This window comes from Silurus aristotelis (assembly GCF_946808225.1).
Source record: "Silurus aristotelis genome assembly, chromosome: 21".
NCBI classification, from domain to species: Eukaryota; Metazoa; Chordata; class Actinopteri; order Siluriformes; family Siluridae; genus Silurus; species Silurus aristotelis.
In genome coordinates this window covers 4,831,567-4,845,085 of record NC_139594.1, presented here as the reverse complement: position 1 = coordinate 4,845,085, position 13,519 = coordinate 4,831,567, and the positions used below count along the sequence as shown (strand labels likewise).

The following is a 13,519-nucleotide window of genomic DNA, read 5'->3' as shown; positions in this document are numbered from 1 at the left end:
AAATGATACGATCCAATAAAATAAATGCAAGATCAGTACAAAAAACTAATAATTGCAATATATTAGCTCTCGACCCTTATTGGTCAGACGTTTTTGATCCATTTCACACCGACAGTCCGAAAAGGAGTTCTTGTTTGCTAAACACATCTATTGTATGAATGCACTTATTCGAATACTGTATGTTAACTTACAACAATTAAAGATGCTCAACATAAATTTGATTAAAAAAAGTGCAAAAAAATGGATTTTGGAATTTTTCCAGTTTCAGTAAAACCCAGTAAAGCTAATTCAGTTTTCCAGCTTGTTTTTTCGAGTCTTCAGGTCTTTCAATTTCTCAGGTAAATCAGGTAAACAAACACATGCCCAATCAATTCAATTGCAGATTCCAAATACGCTCATAAAAAATTACAATCCAATGCAAATATATGTTTCTCTACCGCTACACAATTCATTTGATTTAAATGTATAACTTACTATGTATATTTATTTACATTTTTTAATCTTTACTTTCATTTTACTGTGAGAAACTGCAACCCAATAATTTCCCAATAGGATCATGAATGTACAGTGGTACCTCAAAAAAACGAATGCCCCCGAATACGTATAATTCAGAAAAGGATCACATGAATGTCGCGGGGTAAAATTCGAAGGGACGATGGTCCTTTCCACGCCCCTCAACCCTCAGTTAGCATCTTCAATTCATAGTGAGAGCACTGTCTTAGCGCTGTGTCTTTGTTTTGTTAATATTCACTCCAGTCTCAGTCTCACCTCAGTGCTATTTTTAAAAGTCGCCAAAAGCAAGTTTTAATAGATAAATCTTTTAAGAAAGTTGAAAAAAACGAACGTTGTGAAAGCAGTGAAGCGAAAACAGTATCTAAAAAAGAGAAAAATAAGTGATAACAGTGATTCGGGTGACAGTCTGCCCGATATCATAGTGGAAGAAGATACGTCTCCTTCCAAACATACAAACAATAATTCTCCCTCCTTCTCCTCCGAACGTCATCTCCATCATGCCGGCATTCACTCTTCTCAAAGGTAAAGTGCCCAGTAAAGATAATGTTTTTCTTTTTTAGATGTTGAGGCACCAATATTAAATGCTAAATACTAAATAATATTATTTGCACATTGGTTGTATTTTGATATTAATATTTGGGGTCGTTCGGAATGAATTATCCCACTTGACATTATTCCTTATGGGGAAATAAATATCGGTATACGAACGGATACGAACTGATAGATTCTGATTCTGATATTATTTTACATACAGTATATTCAGAACAAAACTTCTGTGCAATTGCAGATCAGTTTTAGCTGCTTCCACACTAAACAGAGGAAGGTGAAGACTCATACGCCCCATAAACATACAGTACATGTGTGTATGTTCAAGGTGTTTTTGAATCCTAGTAAGAATTAAAAAAAAATTTTGCATTGCTAATTTGTTTCCACTTCTGATCTACACTTTTCTCTTTCAGGATGCAAGTGCAGTATTAGAATGGTTCGTTTGAGAGCAGGCAGACAGATCCAAAAAAAATAAAATATCAAAAATGTAATAGGTGGTATGTCTGGTGCTCAACAAACAACATGAACTGGGCAAAGCAAGAACAAGAAATGATAAATGAAAACATGGAAGAAACCAGTGACAAGAAACCTGAATAGAGAAACAAGGAGGTTTGGCAATTGTTAGTCAAAAACGAAATGCACAAATGAATCAAACAAGGATGTGATAACAGCTGAATGGTACAAAACGTGAACATGAGGACCAGTGACGAGACACTAACGACATTTGTGACACACTTTAACATTAGTAAAACAGGACATTTTATGGACATTCCAATACATTATATGTAACTATTAATAAAACAAAATGCTTTAATGGGAAAATAGTCAGCTTGAAAAGTTAACTTCGATTATTTTCCTACAATACACAATACACAGCCACAGCTCTCTAATACCCAATACGTTAAGACATTTATGAACAAATTTTGCTTTTTATAGCAGGACAGTATATTTACTCCTGCATCATTTCTCCATCCAGTCTCTATCCATTCTCATCCACCTGCCAGCATCTCTGACCCTAAAGCATTAAAAACTCAATTCAGGACTCTCTAGAGAGACATTTAGTGCTGAAAACCACAAAATCCACACCATATAAAACTTTCAAAGATCTGCCGTTTTTTTTTCTTCTCTAAGTTGAAAAGCTTTGACTTTTCCTGAGGCGGCTGTCATGGTGTCCCGGAAATCTCTTATTCGATATCATAAAAAAAAAAGTTAAAGTTCCTCATTAAAGCGATACGCTTGATTACATTTTCAGTGCTTTTTTCACCTCATAAGCAGGTTGTTGACATTTGAGCAGCTTTTTGAGTCCCATTTTACAGCCTTTCGATTTGAAGTGCAAATTGCAGCTCATTGAATCGGATCAGATTGAAATGGATCGAGTTGGACGGTAAACATTTCGATTGCAACTGCAACCACAATGCCTTTTGTTTTTTATTTATATCATGGGCATTTATGTTTTTGGAAAATTGGCTGATCGAATATTGAGCCTAATAGTCCATTTCTTTGATAGTGGGTCGTTGCTCAAGTATGTGACATGCGTGTCTATAATAGTGTCCTAATCGCTATACCATACAAACACCAACATGCATTAGGGCTATGCAGTACACACCTGCTGCATCACACCACTGCAACTTTCTAAAACTTTCCAAAACTTTGCATTGCAGTGAAGTGAAAAAGTTTGTGCACACCTGGGACAAACTTCGTTGCACAATTTTGTTCGTAATGTTCGTTTTTGTTAGTCAAAATCGAAACCTCTTACTCTGATAGATAGTCTCTCAATTACAACCAAGATTCATACACATTTTATATCAATGGAAGCCAGTGTGCCTCCCAAAGACAGATTTTTGACATGAGTTTTGAATGTGAACACAATGAACAGAAATCCTAATCGCGCCTCAAAGCTTTGTTCTCAGGGTGTGTAAACTTTTACATTACGCTGCTTTAATACTTTAATACCCATAACTTTAATGCGATAGTATTTAAATTAGACGTCGACCAATACCGAAATCTGGGTTGGATCGTACTTGCCGATAAACGGATTAATCAACAGTTTTTAAAATGGATACTGGATAAAGAAAAACAACAACAACCATAACACATGTTAAAATAATACTGAACTTTATTATAAAAAAAAACAGTAATGTATAATAGAAATGTGCTAAATGAAATAAATATAAATATATTACTTATAATAATAAATATAATTATATATATATATATATATATATATATATATATATATATATATATATATATATATATATATATATATATATATAGATAGAAAGATAGATATAGATAGAAAGATAGATATAGATAGATATATTAAATAATAATTTATCATTAATAAATATAATATCCATCTCCATGCAGCACGCAGGCGTTTGTGATTGCCTCTAGTGGCTGCTCTTGTAATGACAGCCGACTTCCTCAGCCACTCCAGCAATGGACGCTACCTAGAATAAACTATCAGTATGGATTTTTGCCCAAAGCCAGTAGTTCCAGCAATAAAACTATCGGTGCAGATTAATCAGCAAAACTGATGAATTGGTCAAACTTTAATTCAACTGGTTAGCTATTGCATTGAATCATAGGTAGCAAAGTGTGGGGTTTTTTTGCACACACTTTTCCGATCCAATTATTTAATTCCCATAAATAAAAAGAAAACTCAGCAATTTCCTGATTCTTTCCAATTAATGCAGATTAGTAGCAAAACTAGTGCTAGGAAGATACACAATCAAAAAAACAGGCAGAAAGTCGGATTAGCAAACAGAAACATATTACCAACAACCTTTCACAAAAGCTAAATAATGAGTCAAATTGACCAAACTCTTTAAAACAACAATAACTACTTCCTGGAGCAACAAGAAAACCAAACTGAACAATCCTTCCCACTATGTGAAAGCTTGGAGGTCAGAAGTCAGAAGAGCTGGAGGCCATGTTTTGTAGCTGTGATGCAGTATGGGAAATAATGTGTCATTATATGACAATAGTCACTGCTCTTGCTATCCTTCATGATTGTTACCTGGACATAATATTGGTTCTTTTTTTCTATTGTTGAAAGATTTATGACCAAACTTTTGATGTCACCCATATGAGGATGGGTTCCCCTTTGAGTCTGGTTCCTCTCAAGGTTTCTTCCTCATATCATCTAAGGGAGTTTTTCCTTGCCACTGTCGCCACGGCTGCTCATCAGGGACAAACGCACACCATTCACCTTCACTGTTGTTTTCTGTAAAGCTGCTTTGAGACAATGTCTGTTGTGAAAAGCGCTATACAAATAAACTTGACTTGACTTGACTTGACGTGCTTTCTAAACATCCTATTTCACATTTAGTGAAAAAAAAATACATGTATTGAACAACAATGGGAATAAATTTTTTTTTTCCTCTAAAAGTCATAGAGTGGCCTAAAAGTCTTTTAGATCTGAATGATTAACATTTTAGAGATTCTAGCAGCAGCCAATCTGTGTTTTTTTTTTTTTTTTTATATCCCCAGACAGACGACTCGGTTGGCTTGCGCTGTTTGAACAGATTGAGCTATATTACCTCACCGAGACATGTCTGGCTCTGGATAGTAAACCTGTGTTTAGAAATGACCAATGTGCAGCTCCAGTCTTCCATATAATCACTGAGCGTGTGGGTGTAGGGGGTTCATTTTGTACTAGAAAAATTGTAATCAGTGAAAAAAAAAACTGATGACAGAAAATAAGGTGTGTCTCTGGATAAAGTGCAGTTCTGGGAGCAGTGAGCAGTAGTAGCACCTCCTGGAGGTGGGTGTGAAGGTGCTAGAGTAAGCTGTAAAGGGAACACGGTCCAGACGGCTCTTAAAGGAGCATGACCACATTTATGGCTAATGTTGTCCTCCTTAGCCCATGCATGACCTTATGTACAGAAAACAATTTTTGCATTTTATTTTTTACATAATTCCAAAGTGTAGATCAGTTCCATGTGACTGAATTGAATTTAGATTAAGACAATTTAAAGGTGCATTATACTTGTCACATGTACATTGAAGCAGAGTGGAATTCTTTCTTTGCATATCCCAGGAAATTTTTTTGAACTTTGGTCATCCATGATACAGCAGATAAGGGCCTTGCTGGAGGGCCCAAAAAGTGGCAGCTTTGCAATACTGGGGCTTGAACCACCGACCTTCCTATCAAAAACCCAGAGCCTTAACCTTTTAGCTACCACCTCAATTATATGCAGCAGATTTCCAACGTGTATTTTTTTAAATGTCACCTAAACTGAGAAATAAACGCACGTTGGTTGTTCTGGTCAATGCCACTGAACACATATTTCTTTGATTTAACAAGAGTTAAACATTTTACTTTCTTCAAAAATTAATCCTTTTTAAAAAAGAAAAACCAGCACTGCACGATACACTTACAGTTTTCACTTCACAACCTCAGTCTAAATTAGGCTAGCAGTTTGTTTTTAATTCTTCAAAATAGAACCAGTCAACGTTTACGCATTCATTTCAAAATCGCAAGTTCAAATCCTGGAACATCTAATCAAGTGACAAACAGAAAATTGTACACAACCCAGATGATATGCCTCGACTAGACAATTGTATCTGTGGGCTCATGTATGCGGAAGAGGGCAGACGTATTTTGGAAAAAGCATGTGGTCATCTTCACACTTCTTGGTTAGTAAATGTTGCACTTTTATCTTGGGCTGAGAGCTGATTAGTGGATGAGAAATGATCGTGGTACAAAAAAAAAAAGTGAATCCCAATTTTGAATTCAAGTGATGTAGCTGAGGTTGAGGAACTATCATGGAACTACATTTACCTTTTTTCCAGTGTTATTGGCGCATAGTGATAGGACTGATATTTAATTTTAAAATATAAAAAAGAAAGAAAATAATCTTTCTGGTTTAGGCCACACCCACTTACCAAATCCAAATGCAGATACAGGTTTGGATAATTGGGGTGTTAGAAAGAATGCAGAAAGTGTCATCAATGGTTTTACACCTTTGGTATGTGTGATTACAAGACACATGAGCTTCGACACCTTTTCCCTGTACTGATGTGAAAAAAAACACTCTGATTAATCAAAATTCACTTAAAGTATGATGGTGCGTTCACACTGCAGAGACGTGAAAGGTTTTGCATTTGCTGTAAAAACTGGTGTGTGAGGCAAAGCCAAACTGTGATAACATTGCGAAAAAAAGTTTTTACTTTATGCAAATAAGAAATGAGGATCAGATTGTTGAATGTGTTGTGTTAGGGTTTTCATCATGAGTCAAACCCAGGGGCATGTCACATATCACTGTGAGAACACAGACTGAACCACAGTGCAGCAGCTACACAATTAAATATATGCACACAACCCATGATTAAAACAGTGAAATGGAATTTGGATTTTTATGCCTCTACTGCTTTCTGTTGCATTTAAGTTAACATTTAGGGAGAGATAAAATATATGCAAGCCTTCCACAAGACATTAGTGCTATGGTTGGTTTTCCAGTGGTATGTGGTTCTTCCCCAAACTGTTAACACCAAGTTGAGGTGCACAATTGTATAGGATGTAGCATTAAATGTTTTCCTTCACTTAAACTAGAAGACCCAAACCAGGTCTGTTTGGAGATTGAGTGGTTCTTTAAGATGAATTGTAATGTTTATCACACCCAAGGCCTCCTCCTCTCTATAACAAATAGGGACCAAATGTGGCATGGGATGTTTAGTTGTCCACAAACTTTTGTTCATATAGAGTACAATGATTTGAATGTTATACAGTATTCAATGTGGTGAACTGTAGGCGAAAGAAAAAGCATTCGATTTTGTGCATTATAAATGTTCCCTGAAGGCATAAGGCGGTCAATAACCTTTTATTAGAAAAGTATTTTTTTTGCAGATTTTTATCCTATTCAGAAACGGAACTATTTTTAGACGGAAGAATTTTCTAGTGTGTTATGCTTTACGTGTGTAGTCACTAGAAACCATTTAAGTAAATCTGATGTACCACCCACTTTTCATCTCGCTTCAGTCATAAACCCTGCCCCCAACGCATTTAATTTCATTTAATGTACTTAAGTTTATCCAGATACACAGCAGAAGGAACCTGAGTTGTGAAAGTGGAATTGAAGTTTCCTGAAGAAGGTGTCTGGGAAATTAGTTTGAGCTAATATTTTCGATTTGCTGCTTTATTACATGGTTTATTATTCATAATTTGCTTATCATGTAAAAAATCATGGGTGGAGGAGCTGAAGCAAATGGTTATGGAGATAAATGTATGAGACTGCTGCCCCTGCAACCCATACTCAGAGAAGTGAAGGAAAATTAATGGATGGATGGATGGATGGATGGATGGATGGATGGATGGATGGATGGATGGATGGATGGATGGATGGGTCGATATAGGCATGGATCAATAGATGGCTGGATGAATAGATTATTGACTGGGTGAGCGAATGGAGGGATGAACGGATAGGTCATTAGAAGCATGGATGAGGGTTGGAGAGACTTGTGGATAGAGGGATGGATGGATGGATGGATGGATGGATGGATGGATGGATTGATGGATCGATGAATAGATGGCTACATGTAGAGATGGATGGTGGGTGGAAGTTTGGATGGATGGATGGATGGATGGATGGATGGATGGATGGATGGGTGGGTCAATATCAGCATGGATCAATGGATGGATGTATGAGTAGATGATTGACTGGGTGAGCGAATGGAGGGATGCATGGATAGGTCAATAGAAGCATGGATGAGGAATGGAGGGACTTGTGGATAGAGGGAGGGATGGATGGATGGATGGATAGATGGCTAGATGTAGAGATGGATGGTGGGTGGAAGTTTGGATGGATGTATGGGTGGGTCAATATCAGCATGGATCAATGGATGGATGGATGAGTAGATGATTGACTGGGTGAGCGAATGGAGGGATGCATGGATAGGTCAATAGAAGCATGGATGAGGGATGGAGGGACTTGTGGATAGAGGGAGGGATGGATGGATGTACGGATAGATGGATGGATGGGTGGATGGATGGATGCTAGATGTAGAGATGGATGGTGGGTGGAAGTTTGGATGGATGGATGGGTGGGTCAATATCAGCATGGATCAATGGACGGATGGATGAATAGATGATTGACTGGGTGAGCGAATGGAGGGATGGAGGGATTTGTGGATAGAGGGATGGATGGATGGATGGATAGATGTAGAGATGGATGGTGGGTGGAAGTTTGGATAAAGGGATGGATGGAAAAATGGAAAGAGGTATGGATAGATAAAACAAAATCCACACAAAATTTTTGTGTTATCAGCAAAGCTCATGCACTTAAACAAAATTGCCACCTATCGCATTATCACACGTCTCATGCTTTTAAGAAATTAAAAACAGTACACATGTGCTGCAGAACAGCTCACAGTGGAGTATCCTGAAAGTCACTCCACCTAAAAGTACATAGTGAAGTGTTTGATCTTATCTCTTACAACAATCTGCCCTATTGGCAAACAACTGGCTGTAGTACTTTCTAGAACCCAGCCATTAGGGGTGCACAAGCCAGTGCACTCTTAGTGCCGGTCCCAAGCCAGAATAAATGGGTCCAGTTGTGTTGGGAAGGACATCCAGTGTAAAACATGTGCCAAATCATATATGCGCATCACAAATCAGAAAGAAGATTTTCTCTTATAACTAATATTAATATAAAACAACAGCTGTCACTAAATGCTAGAAGTGGAGACGCCTCCTATAAATGCTACACAAACATCTCAACATACCCTGATTCAAGATTTCAGTTTGAGTTTGTTCGGATTTCTTGTTTATGTCCAGAACTTGTCCTCTTCCATGGCTCTATCTTACAGTAGTCTGCGATAACATTAAAAAATAGTACTCCTTTATATCTCTTCCAGACAAATGCGAATGGGAAATGGACTGTGATGAAGTCATAGATTAATAGTCAATTTCCTACCCAACCGTCCAGCTGCTCTGCCTAAGAGCTGGGGGCATTTAGAGAAGGGCAGATGTTCAGAGAAAGTACTCTTCACTCTATAGACACCAAGCACTATGACTCACCTTTAATGATCCTGGAAATGTCAAAGGCACTCACCTCCCTTACATTGACTTCATACTGTGTGTATGAGTGTGTGTATATGAGTATCTCTCTCTCTCTCTCTCTCTCTCTCTCTCTCTCTCTCTCTCACACATACACACACTGCTACACACTTGTGCACTTTGTGTTGGTAAGATTGCAGCCAGGATCCACTTAAGAACCTTTTAAGATATTCTGAGCTCTCTGAGAATTTGCTTACATTTCAGCCACTGCAGCCTCTTTCTTTAATTTGATTGAGGCTGAGCAGGCGATGCCAGTCAGCCTGAGCAACCCTAGGGCTCAACTCTTTCATTCCCCCCCACCTTTCTTTAAAGGCACTATATTGAGGCTACAAATAAATGCAGAGATGAATAGAAACAGGGAAGGGGTGTGGGTGCATTTTTATTTTTTAGGTTCAATGATTCTTCTTTCAAATATACTTAAAAAATTAAATGAATAAAATTCTGCTGCAAAATCATTATTCTCTCTCTCTCTCTCTCTCTCTCTCTCTCTCTCTCTCTCTCTCACTCTCTCTCTCTCTCTCTCTCTCTCTCTCGCATGATTTAACATTAAAAAAGCTTAATTAATGATGTAATTGTTCAGAACAGATGAAAAAAAAGATATACAACCTAAAGCCATGAAGTGGTAGTGTTGTGTTAAGTTTCTGTAGCACATCCCTGTAACCTGCAACTTCAGGCAATTAGTTGCTAATACCAGATGACTAGCGGGATACAGATTTAGCCTGACACTTAACTTGAATTAAGTCTATCGACCCTTAAAACATAAATTCAGAGCCTGACAAGTTTTCGTTTTTAATTATCCATTAGCATTTTTACTTCCTTTTTTTCTGCATTTCTTGCTACTACAAAGAGCATAAATAAGCCACGCCCCTAAATGCTACGTGTAGCAGGATCGCCCAGGGTTTCGCCAACAGTGGCTAGCAATTTTGGGTTCACGTTTCAAGACCACTTATTAAAACATGCGTTTTGCACAAATCCAGGAGTAAAGTCTTAAACTTTTTTTTTTTTTTGTTTACATTTTAGAAAAAGAATAAATTCGAGAGTTGAAAGAACCACATCGATCTTCTTTCATCATGTCAGGGAAAAATACCAAAAAAAAAAAAGCACAAGCTTAGATGACACATCTTTACTAACAAAGCGAAGGGATCTCCTCTCGGCTCTCCAGAGATCTGTGGTATCTGTTCACCCTCCATCATATCTACTGAGAGAGAATCAGCCATGACGATCTTCATCTATCCAACCCTGGCCTCAAAACTTAAAAATCTATCACAGAATTTCACGTGTCTTATAATCCCTAATATACTACACGCACACACGCACACACACACACACACACACACACACACACATCTCATCAGTCTTACACACTATTAAGCTCAACAGATGGACATGAGGTGTATAAAGTGCGTGTGTGTGTGTGTGTGTGTGTGCGTGTGTGTGTGTGTGTGTATGTGTGTTAAAATAGGATTACGCACGCTGACGATCCTCTCCGAGGTTCCGGCGCGGGACACGGTGGTGCCGTTGAGCCCCACGAGCGACGGCAGCGTCTGAGACATCCAGTTAGTGACCATCGCCATGGTGCTGAGCACCGCTCCGATCTTCAGCAGTGGCACGCTCATGGTGCTCACAGCCACCTGGCCTTAGCGCCCCCCCCAGCCCAACCTGCTGAGCCCCTCGCCAGGGGGCCCACACACTCTCACCCTCTCTCTAACACACAAGTGTTTAGAGGCTTGCGTACGATCCACTTGCACACTTAACAACAGGCTGGATGAACAAATACAGTGGTGAACGCAGGATCCAGAGCCATCGCACTCCTTCAGTCCACCGGCTCCTGATGTCTAAGAGTGAATGCCAGTGCCTCACACACATACACACACACACACACACACACACACACACACACACACACGCTTTCTCTCTCACTCCTCCACCCTTTCTCTCTCTCTCTCTCTCTCTCTCTCTCTCTCTCTCTCTCTCTCTCTCTCTCTCTCTCTCTTTCACTCAAGATGCAGAGCTGCGCATTGGCTGCCTTCCTATCTCACGCTCTCGCTCTCATCCCCACCCTCCCACCCTCGCTCTTTCTTCGCCTCTCCAGCCGCTTCACTTCACGCGCACATCCTATACTCATCTCGATCTGAGGTTTTTTTTCTCTCTCACTAAGCAAATGAACAGCGGGAAGCTTCGCCTCTCGGATCTTCTGCAACAATTAGTCCTGTTTTAAGCCTGGTTAAGGTTCACTCCCAGCTGCATTGCATGGGATTAAGGCTACTGCTATATTAAGATCATCATGAGGATCGTGTGTGTGTGTGTGTGTGTGTGTTTGTGTGTGTGTGTGTGTGTGTGTGTGTGTTGGGGGGGTGGAGTTTGCAAGAGTGCAGGATAAAAGCAGAGAGAGTAGATAAATAGCTCATGGTGTATTAATGAAGAAGATGTGTGTGTGTGCGCACCTCTACATATGGACACTTCATCAATCATACACTCGGCCTGACAAGTCCATAATTATTCCGTAATATGGAAAAGCGGTGCAGTGCAGGAGTCCGGCGTAGGGCATCCTGCCCTCTCCTTCCCTTTCTGACTAACCTGATCTGAGTCACACACTCACACACTCTGGGTCACGCTCTCACAGGAAACAGGCTGTCACGCTCACACAAGTGACTTCAGACGTGCTTCAGAACCCGAGCGTGACACATCAAACACCCGTATATATACCATACCTGGGTGAAGCACTCATTTTATTCACTATATCGGATGATGTGTATAAAAAAAATGTTTTAGGTTTTACAAGCAATCGTGTAATCATGGAGGCGTTCCTGGGGGATTGAGGGGGTAATAGCTATTAGCTTGTTTAAGTATAACTGACCGATTTATCCCAACAGTTAAATTATTCTAAATATAAAATAAAATAAATAAATCCCACAGTTTAGTTTAGGACTTCTGCACTGTATTTCTTGTTGCCATGTGCTTTTTGTATTGTTTCATGTCTGTATATTTCACGAGTATTTGTTTCCATTGTCACGTGTTTGCGTTTTTATCCACATAAGGTCTCCACCCCCGTCTCGTCATTGGTCCTTGCATGTTTCCATTCACGGCTGTTCCCAGATTTTGTGTTTGTTAGTTTGAGTTGAAATTTTCTTTTTTCTCTGTTTCGTTTTTGCGAAAAATGTTCAAAATACCGAGTCAGATTTGTTCCACATTTCATGGTTTCTGATCCCGTTTCTCGTATCTCACTCTTGTTTTGTTTGTGTTGTTTGCTAAATTCTTTGCATATGCCATAAGCAACCGTACGCATTCACGTTGCACGACAGCATTAAAAAGCAACGAAGTAATTAGCTAACAACTAACAAATCTGTTCTAATAGTTACAAGCTGATGACTCGAAATACAGTAATCCCCCGCTTTACCGCGGTCAATACAGTACAGTGCTGTATACCTAAAATAGTATTTTTGGGGTGGTGTCCATTTATCATGGAATTCCGTTTATCGCGGGAGGATTTGGAACGTAACCACCGCGATAAACAGGGGATTACTGTAATAGTTCATAAAAGTTAATAATGATCAGATAAACACTTCATAGTATTGTATATATCTATTCATGACACAATGCTAACTTTTACTAGCAAGAAACAAAAAAGTCACTAACTTGTATTAACTGATAAAACTAAGACTTGACTTGGGAAACAACTAGTAAAAGCAAGAGAGTAACTTTTAATAATAAGCTACTAACCTACAAAGACCAACTAATAACCAACTAGAAGTTTTATATATACTAACAGCTAACAATGTAGCTGTAAACCTCACAAACCAAACAGCCCTGCTTTGTCATTACTAGGCAGCTAATGCTAATTACTCTTTTTTCTTGTGGATGTCTTTCTAATAAAGATGACAGTTATTACAGGGATGTTATATGAATGCACTGATTTTCAATCGAGAAGTCAACAATTTATCAAGAAAAGGATCAACCACATGGGCGGGGCTGTCAATCATTACGCTTAAGTGATTCCAAAATCAATGTTGCACCAGACGATGTTAATGAGTTGAATTAGTTAGGGAATTGAAATGGATTCACAATTGACTGAGTCATTAGCATTTTTTTTATTATTATTCATAAATACTAGCTCAATCATTGGCACTGGAAACCAGACAAGATACTCTAAATCATAGTGTAGATCAAGTCATAGGCTTGGGGCAGCTAGCGATAGGCTTTGCTTTGGGCCTATGTACGCAGGCATATTAAGCAGGCATTTATAGACACCTGACCATAAAACTGGTAAGTATTTTTGAACATCTCATTCCACAAATAGTCCCTATTTGCTGTTATAATAACCTCCACTATTCTGAGATGATGAAGTGTCCTTGTGCAGATTTGTGAGAGATTCCTTCAGCCACAAGTGTGTTAGTAAAG

General features: G+C 38.8%; 2 protein-coding genes across 2 annotated transcripts in view; one reads left to right on the top strand and one right to left on the bottom strand.

The window, feature by feature from the left end:
- Positions 1–11,121, bottom strand: part of olfm2a (olfactomedin 2a) — a 64,099-nt gene extending 52,978 nt beyond the window's left edge. The window contains exon 1 of the mRNA XM_083524520.1: positions 10,594–11,121. Within this exon, the coding sequence (XP_083380646.1) occupies positions 10,594–10,737 (144 nt within the window). The 5' untranslated portion in view covers positions 10,738–11,121. The remainder of the gene's footprint in view (positions 1–10,593) is intronic.
- LOC310716615 (hemicentin-2) overlaps positions 1–13,519 on the top strand; it is a gene marked incomplete at its 3' end in the record, with an annotated part of 325,208 nt that overhangs the window by 273,790 nt on the left and 37,899 nt on the right. The window lies entirely within an intron of this gene.